The sequence below is a fragment of the Anser brachyrhynchus genome (genome assembly GCF_964034855.1).
Source record: "Anser brachyrhynchus genome assembly, chromosome: 8".
Lineage (NCBI taxonomy): Eukaryota > Metazoa > Chordata > Aves > Anseriformes > Anatidae > Anser > Anser brachyrhynchus.
Window position 1 is genome coordinate 15,453,739 of NC_137702.1, and position 22,967 is coordinate 15,476,705.

Genomic DNA, 22,967 nt, shown 5'->3' on the forward strand with positions numbered 1-22,967 from the left:
TATTTCTGTTAATTCATCAGAACCCACGATACTTAGCAACATAGCTATATGTGTTTTAACTGTGGGTTAGACTGAAGATTCTGAAGAGGCAAATTAATGCAACTTAACAAGTCACTGACTGTCAAGCAAAGCAAATGCTAAGCATGCTTAAGCAAACGTTCATATCAGTATTCATCTCAAACCTTGTTCTGTTCTAACCTAAACATATCCCGCTGTCATCTGTGATGAGAACCTTCTGAGAACCTTTGAGAGAATCAATTGTCTGTTGGAGTTGACGCATGGCATCTCCCCTATTAGCACACTCCTAAATAGGAATAGTTGCCCAGCTGGATCACCAGGTTGGGTACCAGGGACCTACAAATCCTGAGCATTTTTCTGTCCACAGTTGTTGTCAGTTTTATGGACATACCAGTGATTGCTTTCACCTTCCACAGGGAATCATACAGAATAGTTAATGAGACTTAAAACTTCACCCACACCTGCAAATTTGCATATTCAAATTAATAGTCTTTACAGCTGAAACATATCATTCTTTGCTAATGGTATTTTGAAACCTGCAGAACAGAGCACTAATACCTGTTACTTATAGAAGATGACTCCTTGAAATGTTTCTTGGAGGAGCGCTATGTGATATCTCTTTAGCTAGAACTCTGAGGATTCTGAGCTCAAAATAAGAAGCTCCTGATAGAAACAAGATACTAAATTCATTTACTATGGATGAGCTGAAAATGCTGTTGAGATTCATAGCACTCATTTTTCAAGAAGGGACTCTGCATCAAGAAACAAAATGAGACTCCCTTCCCACAGAAGCATGCAAAATTCAACATGTCTATTTATAAATACCAGGCATACTAATAATATTAGTACGACTATGTACACTCTGAAGATATACATATAAAATAACTTTACCACATCAAGGAAGATCAGAACAGTTGTTATGAAAATGTATGATAAACTCTAAACAATAGCAAGAATTTTGAATGAAAAATAAGTTATTGAATGCATGGAGTTAAGCCAATTGTCATGTTAAAGAACTCAAAATGGAAATTTGCCACCATCCAAATGAACATTGCTGTGATGTTGTTTAGTAGAAAGAACAGTTATCCTATATTTCATATGATATTCTGCTAAGTATTCATAGAAATAAAAGGGTTACATGAAACATGATTTTTATATTAAATGTGATTTCCAGAACTTCTGAATATGGTACTGTGGTTTATAGACTGATCAAATGATAAACTTATATAGCAAAAGTTGTGTTCTTTTATTCATAATGGGAAAAATCAGAAGTCTCTCTTTAGTACAGGTTATAATGCTACTACATTTAGTTAATACGAAGTAATGGAGTAACTTTTAACATGAAAGATGACATTTTGAATGAAAAGGCCAAAATATAAGAATTCTTCAGGGTGTTTATCCTAAATCCAACTCCCCAAAAATTAAGTACTTGAAAGAGATTCAGCAGGCCATTACCTGAAACCTGAGAGTCTCAAAGAGGGTACACCTGCCCCCTATGGGCCTCTTGTTTAATCTTCTGTCAGATAGGCAAATTTATATTTGTAAGAAAGAAAACAAAGAATTGATCGAATTTTCAAGATGGCAACAGTACTGGGAATGGTTCCTTCTATTTAAACACCTTGGCTCAGAAAATCTGTAAAGCAGAATGACAAGAAGAGGGGCAATGTGGAAAGCAACTTACCTTAGGGCCAGGTTTCCCTGACAGCCCAGGCTTGCCAGGATTCCCAGGAATGCCTTCTGGTCCAGGGTAGCCCACTGCTCCTTTCTGCCCTGCTGGTCCAAGTTTTCCCTTGAAACAAATTCAAACCAAATATAGCATGGTTGGCTCTCTTTAGCTTCACCATTACAGAACTACATTGCAGTCACAGTATTTCTTAAAACCTAAATAAAAACAGACCCAGTGACACAGATGACTTTGAGTTAGCATGTTTGATTTAAATAGCTATTGGCTAAACTTTAGATGTGTTGTATTGTGGGATCTAAGCAAATTCAGCTGAAACCATGAGGCTGACTGCTCTGCATGCGAGGCCTGGAAGATGGCTGAGCGTGTTGATTCTTAAACTGAAGCAAGGAAACCTGATGAAGTCATCTAAGTAACTCTAAAAAATTAACCATATGCCTTCATTTTACTAGATAGCATATATTGTATGCTCACAAATATATTCTGTTCGAATTTGTACACATTAAAAATACACACAAACTTCTAATGAGACAAGTTTGTGCTAACTGTTGCTATACGTGCACTGAAAAGCCTTATGTCACATTCACCAAATGAATGGTAATTTTTTTCTTTATAATAATTTCCTTTTAGAGTGACACATATGATCTTAGGTGTCTTGGAGTTCTGCAATTATCTCCGTATGAATGTATCTCAGAAATTTAAAACAGTCTAGCTAGAACATGGCTCATTGTAAGAAGTATATTTAACAACTGTCTTATAGAATATGAGAAGTGTGCCATCTTAATCTCATTTCTAACTTCTGATTGCTGAAGAATCACATTCTTGGGATGTGTTTTGAGATTTCCTCTTTACTGTCTTTTCCTCCTCACTTCTCCATTTTTCTTGCCTTTCTCTTTTCCTCCATTTGCAGAACGATTATCTCTCTCCAGAGGGAAGAGCCAAATATTTACAAAAGACACAATTTGCTTGCCTTCAAAAGGCTATTCTTCCACTCTGCCCAGAAGGTACAAGCTCTGCGAAGCAGCTGCATTTCTCTGGTTACTGACGATGTTTTGATGTGAGGGAGTAAAATATATTTACAATATGTGCTTGTGTGGTATTATTTATTAGGGGACCAAAATAGCCTTGGATGCATTTTGTTCTTGGTTATGTTTACAGAACACCTACTGCTTCCTGCTCTTTCTTTTCCCTCAGGGAGAAAGGGATGCAAGTTATTTTCTCCCCAGTTAGCTTCTCCAGAAAGAGCATTAAACATTTCAGCTCATGGCAAGTGAGAAAGAAGAAAACCTCAAGAGATCTGTCAGCCGTATGCATCACGGACATATGGATACAGCCTTCTCTAGGCTGCAGCTGTTCAAGGAACTGATGGGAGCCAGGAGTGAACAGTAGTACAGCTCTGTGCAACGTAACGCGATAACTTGACTATGAGACACATAAACAAATCACTTAATTAAGTAACTATACAAGTAGGAAGCACCTTGTTATAATAGCTGCACTTCACTTCCATGTGCCGAGTAACTGAGTGTAAATCAGGTTGATGTCACCGAGTTTCAAAAATCATTCTACTTTCATGGGGGCTCCTTTACACTTCCTGGACAATGAGGCGGTTCTTTAGAGTGAGCAGAAGACTTTCTGGTATGACGCTGGCATGACCCAAGTTTGGTTTTATTAATTAATATATATGTTTCATTTATAACATGAAAATTGTAAAACTAAACTTTTGTTACTTACAGGAATTCCAGGTTTTCCCGCCTGACCTGTTGCTCCTTTCTTCCCTGTGGGTCCCTAAAAGTTACAAACACTGGTGAACTGACAAGTGTTATAAACCCAATCCCCTAAGAAGAGCTGAGAATCGTTTTCCCCTCTAGAACAAATGTTCACATTGCCTGGCTTTGGACCAGATCATTTCCACTTCAGGAGACAGCAGAAGGTTTTTCAACAAGTTAATACATTTTCTGGTAGAAAACCACACCACTGTAAGGAAGTATGCTTTTACAGCACTTTCAATACCTTTCAAAAATGGAAATCATTAAAAGTTGGCAATGTAGATGCCTGAGTGTACGTGGAGGAAAGTACTAGAAAACAGCATCACAAATGGGAACATTCTTTTTATCTAAAATGTAGAATAAAGATAAAATTTACATAAAACCACTCTTTTTTTGTCTTGACTGATCTAGGAATCTGTAGTCTCAGTCAACCGAGGGATACTGACAGAGTATCTTGTAAGTGGTTTAGTCTGAGTGGACAGAGTCTTGTAAGTGGTTTAGTTACACAGAAGCCAAGAACCAACACGGAAAAGCTCGGAATGGGTCGGAAGAATGTGAGAATTCTGTTTGCAGCATATTCCCCATGGAATATAGATATCAAACATACCAGAAAAATTTAGGAAGTATTCACAAATTACAACATGGGCATGAATTTTATCTTAACTCTCAGACGTAACCCCTCAGACAGCAGAGATAAAAATAACATTTGTTAGCACTGATCAAGTAGAAGAGTTTCCAAGGTTTTCTGGATTAATTATTTTTAAGACTGCTATTAAAGGAAAAACTATGATAATTATGCTGCCATATTACATAACATGCAATAAAGTGAAAAGAATAACAGTCATTTTAAGTGTAAATTTTTTTTTTTTTACAATTAATATGAATATGATAAAATCAGCAAAATTGTGTTCTGTTCCTTAATTTAATGTCTTTTTGTTTATAAAGGCATACATAAAGTCCACCAATCAGAACAGGAACCTGTATATCCAAAGAACTCTATATTGTTTTCATTAAAATTTCTGAACACATAAACTAAACCCAGATGATTCAGCATTGCAATTTATGGGATCGGCTTTGTGAGGCTTGTTATAGCAGCACCAAGCATGCCAACGGAGTTAAGACTGTATGGATGTTTCCACTATTTCTTGTGTAAATCTTTAAGCTCTTTTGGTTTGCTCCAGGCTGCATATTGGTTCCATATTTAACAACGGCAGTTTTAATCTGAGGGCCATTTGCAAGACCAAGAAAAAATTCCCCAAGGGAAAGGCAGAGGAATGATTGATTTTATCCTGTGCTGTGATAGTTTGTTGAAGGCAATATATCTGAGCACATGGTTACAGTACATGCTGACAATGTTTACACATCGCATTTTCTTTTTGTTTCTCCCTATTCCTAACCTACTGTAGATTCTTGTATTCACCTAGAAAATTTTGGAACTTTAACAATCGTCTATGGAACATTTCAGAGAAAATTTCTCATTTAAGTTGCAAAGGCAATTCAAGTTGTAAGAAATTTCTAGCCTAGATCTTCTGGAATCTCAAAGGTAAATAAAAGTCATGGTGGAATATAAAATACTTTTGGCAACTTTCAACACACCATCTACATGAACTATTATTTCTAAAGAAAAATATTTAGTCTTTTTTCTTGACTTGTTCTGTCTTTTTACTCTACTGTTCTGTAGCAAATCCCTTATTTCCAAGTCTGAGTGAAAATTCAGCGCAGTGCAGTACCGGGAGGCTTCGTTTACAAACCAGAGCAGTAAAATCCTGGGTGTTTTTCAGAGCTAGTTTGTCACAAGGAACTCTATTTAAGGGTATAACTGAATATCACTCAAATTTTTCAAAAAAAGCCTCTCATAATGCTTTCTATTACCCCAAAGTAAAACCACTTATCTATCAAATTACACATATATACTAAGATCATTACGCAATTTTCCATTCTATATTTTTATTGTCCCTGCAGGTATGAAAAGGAAAGCCAAACACTGAATTTCAACCTTATGTAACAGTAAAACAAAAACCAAACCAAAACCAACCAAACAAAACCAAAGAAACAAAAAATCAAAATGATTTCCATGCTGCTCTGTCAGTCATTTACAAAACTTTCCTACAAGCTTAATGTTTGGAAAAACTAGCCCAATAGTTTCAAAAGAGAATTTGAGTATGAAAACCAATTATTTTCAGGGAAAGGCAAAATGCCACTAATAGATACTGTCATATAAATGCCAAGACACTACACACGCATCTTAGATGAGCTAAACTGTGCCTGCAAGAGAGAACACTGTGCTCCACGTGCAGGTGGCTACTGCCAGCTGTAGAAGAAACCACAAAAACTGTTGGAGCTTCAGTGAGCACTGGGCACTGCTCTGTTCCCACTTCAGACTGTGTGACTCAAATGTATTGCTTGGGGATGTAAAATAGTACAAAAAGAACCTTCATTTAAGTAATCAGCAAAAATTCAGCCTAAATCTACAAAACAGCTTGCATCTATATTTGAGATGATTTGAAACCTAAATATCTTTAGTACAGAGATGCCCAGCAAGCACAGAGATTTCCTACAACAGGCTGTAGCAAATCTGTCTAGAGCATCATGCAAATCATAGTGGCAGACAATGATAAGAACTTAAGCAGAATTCAACTCAAACGTGCTGGTTCAAGTTGTTGAAGACTTCACAGGATGTGCAACTTGAGAACAGGTGATGGAGAGCCCTAATTTTCTCGTAAAACTGGAATATGAAAGCGAATACTACATCTTTAAGAATATCCATCAGAAATCATGTTTTACTCTTGAAACAAGTCTTATCTATCAAAACCCTACACTTTCTTCTTTTCCAAGGATAGTCAGTGAACAGTAAAAACAGACAAACTCCAATTAAGTGCACTGTTTCTTTACTTTTTTCTACTTACTTCTGAACCTCTTTCTCCTTTTGGTCCTTGCTCCCCAAATCCACCTGGCTCTCCCTTTGGAAAGAACATATATTAAATAAATAACTAACAACATATCACAGAAATGCAGAATAAAATGTAATTTCAATGATCAGCAGAGAAACCTCATCGTTTACAATACTTACTGGAGGCCCCTGCTGTCCAGTTGGTCCTCTAAGCCCTGGAAGGCCTATGTGACCCTGGGAAGCAGAAAATATAATATATTGCAATATAAATAACTCAGGATGTCATGCTCCGTGAGCTACAGACTTCCTTCGAAAGCCGATCTTGGGAAGTGCTGAGTGGCCTCAGCTTCACTGACTTCACCTGTATAAAGTATGCTCAGCTCTCCTGACACCAGACCTTAGGGACCTTTTCTTCTTTAAACTCTCTACTCCAAACTCACTGCAAGAGGGAAATATATGTTTTAAACATTCCTGCACTTTTCTGTGCACAGACTATATTTGGTTCACTGATTTATTACTACGCCTATCTGTACTGTCTGTGTAACTTGAACAGGATACTCCCTGTCAAGGAGTCTCCTCTGTTTTTCAACAAACAGAATGAGTTACCAGCCATTTGTATTTGCTGAAAGACTGCATACAATTAATGAATGATTATTAGGATTAGATTTACAAAGCTATAGCACTTCCATTTCAAATAAAAATGTTAATTGATTCTGTCTAACAGAATCATTTAGGTTGGAAGGGACCTTTTGAGATCACCTAGAGCAACTAAGCTTAGGCAGGGCCATCAGTCTGTCCAGGACCATGCCCAGGGGAGCATTAATGATCTTCAAGGATGGGCACTCCAAAACCTCTCTCTGGGCTACCTGTTCCAGTACTCAGGTACCCTCACAGTTAAAAAAAAAAAAAAAAAATGTTTTCTGGTGTTCAAATGGAATATTTCATGTCTCTCAACGCGTGCCTTTTGCTTGTCACTGTATACTACTGAGACGTGTCTGCTTCCTTCATCCTCATTCCTTCCCATCAGGCATTTATACACATTAAGATCCCCTGCCTGAGCCCTCTTTCCTCCAGCCTAAACGGTCCCTGCTCTCCTAGACTCTCTTCACATGACAGGTGCTCCAATCTATACTAAGAACTCATCAGTGCAGTAAGACACCAGCAAGTGCATCTTAGCATACTTGCAATGACACTTTTTCAGCATTACTACATGTACGCACAGCACACCATGTTCAAATACAAAGAATTAAAAAGCAAGAGGTATTACCTTGTAGCCCTCATCACCAGATTCTCCTCTATCTCCACGTTCTCCACTAGGCCCCTGGAGAGAAAAACAAAGAGCATAATGTAACAGCTGGACTGAAAAACTGCTGCAGAGAAGTGTAAAAAGAAAGCTGGGATTTCTCTCAAAACAGACAGACCAACAAGAGTGAATTGAGGATTACTAATATTAAAATTAGCTTGTCTAAAGGAATAAACATGATTTTTTTTTCTAAACAAAATGCATTACAGTCAGGCAGGAGACGCTTTCTAAAACATTTTGCAACTGAAGACCAGAAGCTAAAAGATGAATCTTGTATGGGGAAAAATGAAATGGGAATATTGGCCTCAGTAGAAGTTCTCCAGGTTTACACCCATATATATATGGTATCAGAATTAAGACTCCCTGTGAATGACCAGACTTTATTTTCAAGGCATGTGAGGAAAACTCTCTTATGGCTTTCATAAGAAAAATGGTGGAATAAGGAATCATGCCCACAGAAAGTAAGAACGGCCAAGACTTTCAAAAAGACATCCAGCTGCTCGTTAGATGAAATAAGGACTGTCTTTTTCTTCCTATGTCTGAAGTAAAAGCACATAGTGAAAAACTGGCCCGGCATCACTAACTGCAGCGCATCTTTGTGGTTCAGAAATGAATAGATTAGCCGCATCTACTGCATATCCACCAATAGGTACTATTACGCAACTGGTTCTATACTCTCCAAGGTTTTGGCATGTTCATGGCATGTTTCCTAAAAGGAATCTGCAAAGGGCAAGGCCCTGCTTGCAATGTTTGAACAGTCAGCACAGCAAAGTCAGCTCACCTACAACAGAACTGGCTGGAGCCTTTTCTCTCATGCCTTTCCCTAATTAAGTTAAGAACCTAGTCCAGACTGTCTTCAGTTACATCTGTGTCTTACAGTCCCTACTTTTTAGGGAGGTGAGGTACAAATATTAAGGCCAATCTGAAGAGGAGTAGGGTGTACAAGCACTACTTTCTAGCACAAAGCCTGAACGTTAAATGCTTGTAATAAGATTTTGAGATTGCATTTGTTTTTTGGACATGCTCATAATTGCATAGATATTTAGTAAGCAGAAAGGTTATAAAATGAAGCCAAAACAGCTAAATTAGCTTTGTAGTGATAATGAAGTAAGTCAAAATACATTTCTGGTTAGTAAAGCAATTAGGTATAATTCAGTATAAACATAGAGGATAAAAATTCTGTTCCAAAACCTGCCAGTCTAGACACAGAATGATGGCATTAGTGTAATTAAACATTAGGCACATACTCTTAAAGCAGGAAAGAGCATATCATTGCATTTTTCAGAGAGAGATTACTGATTAAAGGACCATCACTCTACAGTTTTGTACAAGGGAGTACCGACTCCTTAGACAGTAATAAGAAGTTTCAGGAAGAGCCTGCGTTGTCTCTTGTATTGAGGCACCAATATAATTTTTTTGAGAAATAAAGACCTACTGGTTCACCTATGGGCCCAGGTGGTCCAAGCACTGTATTGTCTTCGCCTGGGTAACCCTAGAATAAACATATGGATTAAAAAATGCATATATGTTTAAATATTAGTAATACACCACAAAGCATACTGTATAGATGCTACTAGTGAATGTGATGCTTATGTTTTTAATACAGTGGAAGCGGTAACTCCATTTCAACATGCACCATTTGTTTTAGGAAATAAATATAGGACTCAAAAAAATAAGTATTTGTTCTACTTTTAAATGCAGCTATTAAAAATAATACTAGTATTTGAACAAAGTCCACATAATCATTTGTTAGGAATGGAGAAACAGGGTATTTGACAAGAGTAAAAAACCAAAATTTCTTCTACTGTCTTGAGATATATACTTAATACAGGTAAACAAGTGTCCAGAAAACTCCAACAATCAGCATAAACAGGATCATTCTGTTTATAATTTTAAATATGAAACATCCATCATCCAAGTAATCCAAATAATAGACAACACAATTACATATTCTAGATGATATTTACCAATACATTTAATGCAGAGGCACATATTTTGAATATGATTACCAGTTTCAAAAGTGCATCAAACGGAAATTTCAGAGGCAACTGAGCAAGTTAGACTCCTACCTCCCAACAATTCAGTTTTCAGGTAGTGTTTATGAAGATTTTCTCAGAAGCTATTTAGAAAATCCTCACTAACTGCCTATTAGCAGTATTCATTGCAAAACTGGCCAAAACGTAAGAATAGGTTTCTTTGTCAGGCACAACTCTAAATTAATCTTCCTGAAGGGAATCCCTGTACCTGCCTGGGGCTACACAGACTTCACTCAGCATACAAATTTGTTTGCAGGACTTGGAGCTTGAAAGAACAGTAGTGAATTTGACACTGAAATAGCGACACTGAGGCAATATCCTGTCCCTAACATTTTATATTAAGCATAGAGCTTCGACCATCATAGTTGAACTTTCAGCAAAATCCATGGCAGTACTCACAGGTTTAAAGTTAAGTGAATACTTAGCAGTTCCCACACTGATTATTTCTGTCAGTAGCATTTACTGAGGGCAGTGGTGCTATCTGATACAATTACACATTCTTTACACTGGGTACCTTGTGTTTTAAAGCCTCAAACATTTCAACTACAGTTCAGAACTTTGCATCCGAATGATCGGTTTCCACAGTTTGTATTTCTTTTCATGTTCTCTCACAATACTAATAAAAACTCCAAATGGTGGCTTTGCTGCATGCTGAGGAAAACAGTGAGCTTACAGTAATATTTCTTTCCTTTATGATTACTCAAACTATAGAAAAGTATAATCCAACTTCATACCTTCTCTCCTTTGGGTCCTGGGGGCCCTGAAGGCCCTGGAGGACCTTGGTGGCCCTAATGAAGAAAAAAAAGCAAAAATTAGTTCCAACACAAATAATTAAAGAAAGAATTCATTTTTTAGATGCTTGTTGTCATTATGTTTTGCTGCTTGCAAAATTAATGGGCACAGGCAGAAAAATTATTCTGTGCAGGAAAACCTATGTGCACAGTTAGAAACTGAAGGTTCTGGCAGGGCTTGATGTAAGTGAGGGGAGCTGGGCTGGTTCTCACATCAGGGTTAGGGCCACAGATGGACATTTCTGTTTGTAGTAGAAATGGCAGTCTGGTCTGTAAGAGCAGGACTCAATCCATCTACAGTGATCATCAGAGAACAGTATTTTTCAATGAAAGTCACAACATTTTTATGCCCTTCAAGTAACCTCATTCAATCACTGGTTTTGTTACTGAAAGGGAAACTGCCTGGCCAGACAGTAAACAGAGGTGGTGGTTTGCTGAATCTTCTTTATAATGAATAGCTGTTGTAATTTTATAGGAACTTTATTAACAAATAGAGTGGGATGCTTTGGACAAACAATAGTTTCAAATCTGAGAGGAAAAAAATCCGCTGGTGAACTCACAAAAAAACAAGTCACCACTGCTTAAGGCTAATGCTTTTAAGTAGGCAATCAAGTGTGACATAAAAGTATGTATCTGAAACACAATACATTTGTGTATTCTAGATACAGATGATATTTGAAATTATTTAGAGCACCAGAGTTACACAGGAATGTGTGTGTACATGAATTCATTAAAAAAACTCACCCCATAACCTGGAATTCCTAATTCTCCTTCTGGTCCCGTTCCTCCCAGATGTCCCTATTAAAAGCAATAATCAGTGATAGAAAAATTAGTTCCCTTTTAAAATGTTACAACAACACATACTTCATAAAGTAATCACTTGGAAAAATCTTCAGATATTGAGATTTGAGAACCACAGATCACTTCCTTGTTACTTCCAACTTCATTTGTTAAAGAATACTGGACTTTTCCTTGTGCTGTGGAAATGATGGTCAAAATTTCAGTCCTAACAAGAGAGTTCAAGTCCTTCTCTTGAAAATTAGACAGTTACTTTAGTTCTAAACTTCACGTGTTGTGGGAAACAATGCTGCATTCAGTGGTTACGGTATTGGACCTTGGAGCTGTGATGGGCAAATTGTCTCAGTTGCATGGAGGGTGCATTTGTTTTTGCATCTGCTATCACACAGTGTGAAGCAAGCTTAGAGAGTTTGTGATGAGAGAAGTTCATGAAGTTAATGAAAATACCCTTAAATCAGTTAACTTTGCCAGACTCCCATTCAATAAGACGAGCAGTTCTCAACTGAAATGCTTTGTTTCAGCCATGACTAAGGCTTTCTTTATGTAATAGCAAACCCCACAATTTCTTTTCTTGGAACTAGAAAGGTTTAAGGAACAGCAACATCAGTGAAGTTACATCTGGATTGTGGGGCATGTGTACTCTCTATGGCAAGCCCTGCCATCCTGCTCCTCTGACTGCCAGATCAGGAACACGACCAGAGCATGAGATGACTTCCTGAAGGTCCATGAATTTCTGCCTGGAAAGGTGCATAGGTCTCATGCTTGTTAGCATGAAAGGCCACACATCAGTACCCAGGGGCTGAGAAGGACTTCTAGATAGTTTAAGCACTGCCTGCATCTCCATCTCCAGCTGGTGATATTTGTACATGCTACACCTGTGACTTGCCTCCTCCCATGGAGAGACGCGACACTGCTAAATCATAAATATATGAGCTCTTAAATAAACATATTTTGTACAAACCGAGGGGCCGCGAGTTCCTCTTGCACCTTTGGGACCAATTCCTCCAGGTTGGCCAGAGTCGCCTGCAGGTCCAATTTCTCCAGGAGGGCCAAGCTGCCCTTTTTCCCCCTATTGGTGTTATTGTATTAAAAATAATAAGAGATTGATACTATGTTTAAAATGTAGTTTAAATGCCTACTGAAAGCATGTAACAGCATTATTTAAGAGGATTATTATATTTACATGTCATTTACTGTAGTTTTTAGAATGTCTGATCCCAGAACTCCGCAGTGCAAAAAAATAATTCTGACAGAGAATTTTTTTAGTTTAGCCAAAGCTTTACATTTTTGATAGCAGCAGAAACTGGGTTGCACATTTTGATCCAAATTTAAATTTCCTGAGGTCTCAGAAGTTATCAAATGCAGAACAACGACAATTCTAATTGCTATGGCTAACAAGAAAAAAATTAGCTTGAAGTGTGATGGAAAATAGGTATAGATTTAGTTCACTTTATCGTTAGATTGCAGTATGAAACTATCAACACATAAAACCTGATGTCTTTTACGGTGCTGACTGGCTCTCAACAGTGTCAAGGGATTGAATGGAATTATTTTGTAATGTAAATTTCAGACAAAAGGAAGGGAATTTGGGAAGATGAAAAATACTACCTTCTTTCCTACACGTCCCCTTTGACCTGGATTTCCTGGTGTTCCTTCAGGACCCTGTATGTTAATTAGGGAGAGAAAAAGAAACGATTGAGAAAAGCCCTGGAAACATGTTTAAATTGTGCTCCAAACTGGATAACTAAGCAGGCTTTTGTAATACACAGAGGTGGGAGGAAAAATCTCATTAAGTGTTGCTGTGAGAAAGTCAGTAGGACTGTTTCAAGTTACAGCAGAAATAAATGGGCATACATAAGGGATCACTTATCAAAGTACTGAAAATGCTCTGGAAATGAAGAAACAAAACAAACAAAAACCACCAACCAATAAATCTTGTCCAGACAGAAAATATTACTCTATTACTAAAGTTGCTTCAAGATAAATACTGGATTTAGAGAAATGCAATACACATTCAGGGGAAAATTAACAAAACTTTGGGGCTGTCAAGTGTGAAGAGCAGGGCCCTGACACAACTTGCTGCAGCAGAGAGCCCTAACTCAGTTAGTGGTGGCGCCTCCCACCACCAGCCTCCTGGTGATGGTGTAAGTGGGTGTGTTGCCTGCAGGTGAGGTGTGCATGGAGCTACAACAGCGCTGCCCTCTGGGTCACTTCAAAAAATGATTCTCCCAAAGGGCTGAAAGTGTCTAGAGCTCATTGGCCTCAGGTTACCCGATAGCTCCTTGAAGGCAAGGAGGTAATTCAGCTTCAGTTTTGGGTAAGGAGAGATCTATCAATCTCTCTATAATATTTTCAGGATATTGTGGTGATGAGCCATGATAAACAGAGTTCAAACTGATTTGTGAAGTACATATGTTGCTTCATATGTACCTGTTCAAGTAAAACGTAGTATTAATCTCATCCCCAATAGAACACCCAGACAACTGGTGATAGGTAATCCATTTCCTTGTTTAAACCAGAATGGCATGATCTGTCCACATCCCTAGAATGAGGTCAAGCCAAAATCATGATCTGAACACTCCCAGATGCTGGGGAAGATGAGTGAGGAGGGACTGCAGCCACCTCTGGAACGCATGGAACAGAAACACGAAAAATACCCTGCTAACCACATCCTCCCAAACATCGGATCACCAGACCCGCCCGTCTCACTGAGGCACAGCAGCACTGTTGATTTTGTTTACTCTATACAAGTTAATTACATACTTTGCAGATATGCCAGGGCCGAGCTGTTTTATAATTTTAATGTACAAAACATTCCAGTTTTTCCAGAATTGCCAATGCATAAAATAAAAAAAGTCAGGGTGACATTACTGTATCAGAAACTAAAATTGTTCTGCAGCACACTGTGAGCTACCAGCACGCTGACAGCTGAAAGCGCACTTTCTTCCTTTACTAGCAGAGTAGGTCACTGTGAAGAACCCAAGACTTAAAAAAAGCAAATTGTAACACTGAGGCTTAGAGGACAGAGAGGATAGTGCTCACAGCCCTTAACAGCTGGCCCTCCAAACTAATGTTTACTCAGACTCAATCATCACATAAGAGCTACGGTGAAGGCAGCCAGAGGACTGTGAATGAGAACATGACAATTTTTGCTAAGGGAATCTGATGTCTAAATTAGGACTACGTACTTGCTTTGGAAACTGTGCTCTAAAAGATTAGTTTACATTAAGAAGTTGTATAAAACTTCAGCAAAACAGATTATATGGATGGAGTTTAGGTGCTAGGCATTATGCCAGAACAAATAAGCAAACTGACCTAGCAATGTTGACTGTGGATCCCAATGCTCATTTGCTATTCGACCTGTGCGTGTGTGCTGCTCTTTCTCTCCATCTGCAGTCTCTGGTTTAGTTATCTATGGCAATTGGTGATATGTTCCTTTAATGATATGTTCATTTAATTCCTTTCACAGAGGCACCAAAATGAAGTTAGTTAAAGTGTCTTTTAAGAATAAAATGGAATCAAGAAATTCTTTCTTCTTTCTCATTGCTTTTTATAGTATCTGCCTCATTACAGGGCCGTTGACAAGGGAAGAAGAGAAAGCCCACCAAAGATGTGACCTCACACCACGGCACAGAATTATCAGCTGAAGTAGGGCTTCCTGGCACGACACACCTTCATTTCTGGAAGTCAGTTCCAGCATAGGATGGACAGCATCCGTAACAATGTCTTTACATCACTTTGCCAGCAATGTAGAAAGGCCACTGTTAGGAAAGACAGGCCATCCTCCAAAGGCAACTGATCAGGAAACACCAGCAGACGCTGTTTGGACTATGTGGTATCTACTATCACGTGACACTGGTTTTAAGCCACTTTGACCTGTCTTGTATCTCTTACCAGAGAAGGCCCTATAATCCAACACTTTAAGAAATCCCATGCTGTTGGTGTCTGTGCTGCAATAATTTTCTAAATAAAGACACCTCAACATTACAGATATCACTTTTTCTAGAAATGTTATTTTTAGACTTAACTTTTGTTGTTAAAGTGTATTTAAAAGAACGACAGCATGTATTTGGTGAGATCAGCACAAAATCTTCAACTGGAGGCAGATCTTGCATGCTTTAAGTTCTAGAGCTTTATTATTTGTAAACTGCTCAAAATGGCAGTTCTTTGTCCTGACAAACTTTTAATCTAAACTAAAAACTAAATAGCCCTGGGACAGCAAACAAAGCCATTAGGTAGGGAAAGATAGAAAACAATGAAACATCTTACAGCACAATTTATGGTAGGATACATTATCTCACCAATTTCTTTGGGCATTTTTAAAAATTTATACAATGATTTAATTCTGTTAAACTGCCCACAGTCTCCAAATGAAGGTGAGGATAGAGACTAACAACAGAAGGTTGTCTGGTGGGGAGAGATCTGAAGTGAGAGACGCCAGGCTGTGTGGTGTATGTGTCTAGGTGACAAGTGTGAGGAAATACTGTCTGCTCAGAGACCCCAGATTTAAGATGGGGAAAACACTTCTTGCTCTACCAACCCTGAAAAGCAGAACCACATAGAAAGGGCAGACAAACTAGTTTAAAGACAGTAATCTTTAATGCAATAGCAAAACAGAAAATAAAAAATAAAAGTAAGCTAAATTAAAAAGAAAAGAATCACAAAGAGCCCACTTAAAGTTGAAAACACTTACAGGAACACCCATTATGCCAGGTTCACCAGGGGGTCCGACAATTCCAGGTATCCCCATCTCTCCTTTTTCACCAGCTTCTCCAAGTAGGCCCTGTTCTCCAGGGTCTCCCTAAAGGGTAGCAAAAATAAATGAATGAATAAATAAAATTAATCAAGTTACTGTTCCAAAATTAATTATTCTTGAGAAAAGTGAATTCGAAATCTTCAGGTTTGACCATAAAACAAACAAACAGGAATTTTTCCAGTCAAATTCAGATCAGGCTCCAAGTTAGGGTAAAGCCCTTTCTATCTCATTCATTCACTCTTTCTACAGCCAGATTTTGCTTCATCCATCTCCATCTACCTTGAGGATGTGACGTCCCCTGTCCTTGCACCTGACATATTCCCTGGCATAGCATTGATCTGACAGAGGACATGGAGTAAATTTGGGCTCGCTCTGTCCAGCATGATGGTCATAAAGGAAATAAGATGTACTCAGTTCTTCAGTTTGCATTTCTCTGTCAAGCCATTCAACTTTGTTGAGCTTGCAGAGCAGGTCTGTGCTTAAAAGGCACAGGAAAACCTATAATATATAGAGCCTCCCATGTTAAAACTAAACTTACTCAGCTGGGCTCTGGTGAACTTGTGAAACCGGGGGGGGGGGGGGGGGGGGGGGCAGGGGGGGGCAAAAGATATATTGGTCTTTAAATTAATATGACTGCTTTACATCTGCCATAAAAAAATAAAAACTGAATGTACCTTTGGGCCATCTTTTCCTTGAACACCATCTTCTCCTGGAGGTCCTGGTTCACCCTTGCAGAAATGAACAATTGAAAACAAAGTTATTGCCACTAACAGAACTTCTCCAGATAAAAGTATTGCCTTGGAAGAACTCAGACTGCTCTTACATATGCTTATTATCTTTTTGGACTTTCTGAACTTTGGACTACTTTTATGTTGCTGTGATAATTTGTCTTCATTTTTCACAGATTTACAGTGACAGTTACAGCCCTGTGAACCTGGAACACCGGAACATGTAGAAGACAATCTACATTAGAAAATTGAGGCAATACTATGCTCATGTAACACTGAAGATTTGAACAGTGGCACTGAGATTGCTTAGTTTCAGAGTACATGACATGTAATTACAGTAACCTCAAAAATACATCTATTCTGTTCCATTTTATGGAAGTTTATGTGGATAACTACTGTATTGGTATGTTCAGTGACTCAGTTTAGGGCCATGAAAAACTCATCATTTACCAACAGTACTATCTACTATGACATTTTAGAATATTTGCATTTCTCAGGGCCTGATATTCAAAGACAGTGGCAACTTGCAACTTTTGATGCAGATAGTAAAACAGCAAATACAAGCTGTCCTATACTAATAACACGGTGTTTCAGGCATAGAAGTATGGTAAGTCCAGAGCTTCTATTGTGTACTAGTACCAGGTTTTACTGTTCTGCCAGGGCTGGCAAATTGTGGAATGTACCTTGCTAGAGATTTTGGGCAGGAGAAAAAGATAACAGCAAGGAACTAACAGAACAAGAGACTAGCTCAATGGTAAGGCTCAAATCTAAAAGGATACAGTTTATGCTCTTTTACAAGTGCCCTGAATAAAACCTGTCTCTAGCATTTTAAAAGCTTTTATCATCCTTCAAAGGTAGGCAACTGTCACATGAAAGAGGTAACACATGCAGAAAGAATAAGCAGGCACACGTGTTTGGTAAAACTAGTTGCTGAATGAGCTATCCACAGCACCAGAAGCAAATCAGCTGCATGAGACAGTGGTACAGAGGGACAGCTTGCTCTGCTGGGACTATAATGTTCCCATTATTTCACCCAGACTGGGTATCTGTACACAGCAGTATTCTGTGCTGTTATCTTAACAGCTGGGCTAGACACCCTTGGATTTAGTTTCCTGCTCAAACCACTTATTCATGGGTCTCTGTGACATGAGACACTTAGAAAAATTTCACCTTCACAATCAATACTCTTTTTAACTTGTCATGGCATTACAACACTCTTTTAAAATCTTCTGACAAATCAAGGTTTTCTGACTTGCATTTCTGACACATCTGTAACATACTTTTCTTTCTAGAAAAGATTTACCCAGAGCTCACCCTTAAACCTTGGTCGCCTGGTTCTCCAACCTTCCCAGCAGGTCCAGCATCTCCCTGGAATATCACAAGAAAATTAAATCTTGAAGTTGATATTTCTAACAATGATGGGGTTTACAGATAATGCAATCATCATGACAATACTGCTTAATGGCTCACACACTGTATCGCTATCTACTTGGCTAATAAGTCAGATCCCTCTGATTTCCTTTTTTTTTTTTTTTTTGGAAACCGGAAAATTTAAAAAGCCCAAGAGAATATTTTCAACATTTACCTTCGTGCCTGGTTCTCCCTGCATTCCAGGTTCTCCTTCAGGGCCAGGAGGTCCCTGCATGGTACAAGAGCTATTGTTACACATGATCATCAATAATAATTTTGCTACTACCAAATAACACTGACAAAATACAAGCAAAAATATGACATGAGACACTTAGAAAACTGCATGCCTGAAAAATAAAAATAAGAGAAAACAATTGCTTGGTCTTACTATAGACTGACAGGAGAGTATAAAGGCATTCAGAACTGTACCATCGAGCGGTAATATACTGAAGACTCAGCAATACCACTAAGCATTTACCTTTCATTATAAATTGCTAGCAAGCTAAGCAATAATCTACCTTTTGGAAATCTTACGGACTACTCCATCACTGTTTAGACTTGGAGTTAAGTAAATACAGACATTGGAAAACAAATATACAGGTCTTCAGCTTTCACAGGGTTAATGGTATCAGATTACTTCTTGTAGAGCTTACATTTAAACCTTTTTCTGATTTGGTTTTTAACAGGCAGTCAGAAGACTGGGTTCTGGGTGACTGAGGCAGTGCATTTCTTTGAAGAAGCCAAATTCCTTTTGTTCTAAGCGAGCTCATCCCTCATCTACTTCATTGCAAATGTGGCTAATACATTCTGTCATACTTCTTTCAAAGAGATATTAAAAACAAAGCAAAAAATAGAAGCAAAAGTTAGGAAGAAGACAGCCTGCAGCTGCTTTTCTTCATCTACCATTTGCAAGGACATATGATTAATACCATTCCAGTTGCAAACCCCCCGTCTTGGATAAGCTTATCTAACTGCAAGGAGAATGTTTCTTCTTCCCCCCACAAGTTGTTTACCACAGATGTCGTGAATGCATGCCTGACAACAGCTCACAACAGAAAGAGGTACTTGTTTCAGACATTATTGCTTTGCAAAAGCTTTAAGAGAGACTCTCAGCAGCTCATGGTATTTAAGTCAGCTACATGTAATCCAAAAAATAATTTCTGAACACATTGTCTAGGCATATTCTGTTGCTCGAGTGTTTGTGATTAGTATATAGATGATTAAAAACTCACCTCCAAACCCATTTCTCCAATAGTGCCAACATCCCCCGGCTGTCCTCTTGGACCCTGCCATTAAACAAAATTTTGGCTGCATCATTCAATTAACATTAAATTATGTTGTACAGCCTTGACTTTGTCTCTTCAGAACTCTACCAACTGGCACAAAGAAGCATACTTCATTGTCTTTCCTCCTGAATCCCACAGTGTATGCAAGTACCATGAAAGCATACAGTACCAAAGACCTCATCGCCAGTCCTGACACAGTGAAATAACAGATTTCACACCAAAATAACAGATTTCCAAGAATAACACAGATGTCTCTTCTTATAGACCAAAAGTAAACTGTTATCTGAACTAAGCTCTCCTCTTGATTAACTGAGACTTTGTTTAATTAAGGTTTGTTAGACTGTCTGGTTTGTTTTGTGGAAAAGCCTACAGTCTGGTACAGAATTAACTGAAAGCAACTACTGTGTGCTTCACTGTGGATTTGTGGATTTAACAATGTTTACAGAGAACAATCACTGAGGTGTAATGGAGTGAAGGCTGGAGACTTTTTGATAATATCAGTAAATATGCTACGATCATTTTCTTATAAGCCCTACTATAAATAATAGATTGCAGTAACACACGTGAGGATCTCTTCCTAAAGTAGCATGCTCAAGCTCTATGCATGTTAGATTGTCCACCTCTGCATATGGAATGGAATTTGCATGCCTGGGGAGCAGAGTTTGCTTGTAACAGCTTACCGCTGTTTCTAGATCCACTATGAACATATGTCAAGACAAATCAACCCCCTCGATGTATCCAGTCTGAACTCTGAGAAAGTTCGTACCCATTTACCTCTTTTGGACTCATTTGAGTTTAAGGAGATTCTACATTCAAAACATTTTGTTGCTCTATTAAATCTCATGTAAAGTAAAGATGCTGCTACTCGTATTGGTGATAGAAGCCTTTTGAGCAAGTATTTACTCTTTTTTATTTCACCTCCTCCTTACAAGCTACGCATATGGTTTTCCTCCTCCTGATGACTTGGCAGTGATCACACAAGTCTGTTCTTCCCTTGCAGTACCAATGTAAACTGCATGTGAAGGAGAACACTTCAGCAGATGCATCTATTTTAACCTATAGATTCATTTAAGTGTGAAGAATGACTGAAACTGCAGTTAATTTCCTGTTGATAATTCAGTTGGGCTACACTAAGTCCATTGGGTTTTGGTTTGCAGCAATTCCATGACATTCCACAACGCAATTGTCAGAAAGCTTCAGTTTGATTCAGGAGTCAAGTCGTAGTATTCACGCAGAGCTAAGCCTGCTAGATTGGTAACACATCTTTCCCCTGTGACTTTCAGGGAAATCCAGACGCCAAACAGGGTAATATAGGGATTCCATTTAACCATTAACAGCAGATAATTTGCAAACAAGATTTTCACTGAATTGCCTGACAATAAGTCAGGTTAACATGTAATTTAGATCAAGCCTGCTACTACAAATAGTTCTAATTGCATAAGTTTCTGTGCTCCTCCATCAATAATTTGCATTTTTCTGCTCCGTGCAGAACTAGTGACAGGGCAAGGGAAACTGTTTCAGCAGCTGGCTTCTGTATAGTGACCAGCTGTCAGAAGATGAAATCAACTTGCTTGCAAAAGCAGTTAAAAAAAGAGCCAAGCATTTCATTTTGAAATGTCTTGCATCATTTTCACAGCTTCCTTCATAGCTGACAGTGCGCGTATAGATTCTACAATGATGAGAACAACAGAAGCGTAGGTTCCTCAAGAGTAGACCACTTAAGTTAGATAAGGCTGATTGTCATTCAATGTATATAAAAATTCAGTATTGACCAGAAAATAGCAGGAATTTTATGTATAAGCCTTGCGTTATAAGGCTGTCAGATGTCACATTAAGTAAAACAGATTAGATTATATGGAAGAGAAAAAGTGACACGAACCCAATAACAGAGGTTAGAAAATACATTTTCTGTTGACACATTTTGCCATTCCTACAAGTTGGCAACTGAAGTAAACAGGTAATTTTATTCAAAAGAAAATTTGCTAAAATTTCTAAAATGTTGGCTGTTGGAATTTTTCTAGACCACGCTTCTCCAGTGTGCAATGGCTTTCTATAAGCATCTGTCAGCCTAAGGATTACTAGAAATATTTTTTAATAATTTTAGAAATAATATTAGAAATAACACACTTTATATCAACAGTTCACTTTCAAAATTTAAATTAACTGTATGTTGTTTGATGTACAAAATATCATTTCAGAAGCAACAAAACCACACATTTTTTGACAACTCAGACTTCTGCACCATTAAGTGGCAGCCTTTCCCCAAGTCCCCCTTCTAGGAAAGCACGCTCTTTCACTGGACTTACATAATCTGATTTGCCCCCAGAGATGGTGATGCAATAGTATTCCTATCACGGCTACATATTTCAGTACTTTGTACGTATTTGCTGCAGATCCTTCACGTTCGTCTGTTACAACTTTAGCCACATGAAAGTGAGTGTGGCTTTGAAATAATAATAATCAGAACAAGAATCCATTCAGCAGAGGAATGTCTGAGGTTTATTAGAACAGTCTCTTTTTTCTTGAAACTTTAACCTGCCAAATAGATGCGGTTCCTGAGTTTTTGAATAACAATCCTAAAATTTGTCTGAAAAAACACCACTAACATCAGTACTGGCACATACATTTACATAATCCATAACTTGGATGTCTGCCTCAATACACAGTAGAGCCACCTAATATTGCAATCCAGATTCTGCCATGCTCTCTTATGTTGTGCATGCCTTACTTCAGTGCTTCCCAACATGATTAACAGGTCTCCTTATTTATAAGTTAGGCTAAGCAATGGAGGCAGACTCTAGCCCTGTAGTTTTAGAACAATTACCCCACAATTCCTACCTAACCGCTGCTAACAACAACAAATCTTGGTAAAATGGAGCTTGAGTTACTCGGGAATTCAGTACAATATGTGGAAAAATTTTAAAGCAGGCATAAGGATCAACTTACTGGCTCTCCCATTGGTCCTCTGTCTCCTGTGGTTCCAGGAGGCCCAGGCATACCCTCAAAGTTAAAAATAAAATGAAGTAAAATAAAAAATCTGTAGGAAACAAGCTGTTTCACATTCTGTGAAAAGCCACTTCCCTCTCTTATTTCTGCTCACTCAATCACTTGCTCAGGAATACCTAAGAAATTTTTTCTTCTGGATGACATGCACTGCCATATCACTGGCCCTTGTGGCAGGTGAGGAAGCCCCAAACAAAACCTTTTTTTTTTTTTTTTAAAAAAAAATATTTTTTACTTAGGGATAGATCTTGGCTGACCTGCCATTTATCAGATCCTCACTGTTCTCCTTAGTCTCATGTTCTGCTTGTGTGTGTAGACTCAACCTAACCATAACGTTACGAGTGTCTTGTCCTACAAACTGTATTTGAGGTACCACTAAGGGTTCACACCCCACTTTTCTTTCTGCTCATCCTGGCTCATTGCATGCATCTCACACCCTCTTCTAGAAACTGCAGCTGTAGTACTAGTGCAGTATCTTGTACTTTGCAATAAATGTACTAA

The 22,967-nt window shown here is 38.3% G+C and overlaps 1 protein-coding gene across 4 annotated transcripts in view; it reads right to left on the reverse strand.

The window, feature by feature from the left end:
• Positions 1-22,967, reverse strand: part of COL24A1 (collagen type XXIV alpha 1 chain) — a 134,834-nt gene that overhangs the window by 17,794 nt on the left and 94,073 nt on the right. For all 4 annotated transcript variants that reach the window (XR_013954444.1, XM_080602971.1, XM_080602970.1 and 1 more), the window contains exons 32-47: positions 22,410-22,463; positions 19,410-19,463; positions 18,353-18,406; positions 18,082-18,135; positions 16,714-16,767; positions 15,977-16,084; positions 12,892-12,945; positions 12,245-12,352; positions 11,230-11,283; positions 10,429-10,482; positions 9,094-9,150; positions 7,623-7,676; positions 6,536-6,589; positions 6,372-6,425; positions 3,431-3,484; positions 1,700-1,807 (exon numbers count right to left, since the gene is read on the reverse strand). Coding sequence is in view for 3 of the 4 variants with exons in the window: in XM_080602971.1 (XP_080459097.1) it covers positions 1,700-1,807; positions 3,431-3,484; positions 6,372-6,425; positions 6,536-6,589; positions 7,623-7,676; positions 9,094-9,150; positions 10,429-10,482; positions 11,230-11,283; positions 12,245-12,352; positions 12,892-12,945; positions 15,977-16,084; positions 16,714-16,767; positions 18,082-18,135; positions 18,353-18,406; positions 19,410-19,463; positions 22,410-22,463 (1,029 nt within the window). In the remaining variant the exon portion in view is untranslated. The remainder of the gene's footprint in view (positions 1-1,699; positions 1,808-3,430; positions 3,485-6,371; positions 6,426-6,535; positions 6,590-7,622; positions 7,677-9,093; positions 9,151-10,428; positions 10,483-11,229; positions 11,284-12,244; positions 12,353-12,891; positions 12,946-15,976; positions 16,085-16,713; positions 16,768-18,081; positions 18,136-18,352; positions 18,407-19,409; positions 19,464-22,409; positions 22,464-22,967) is intronic.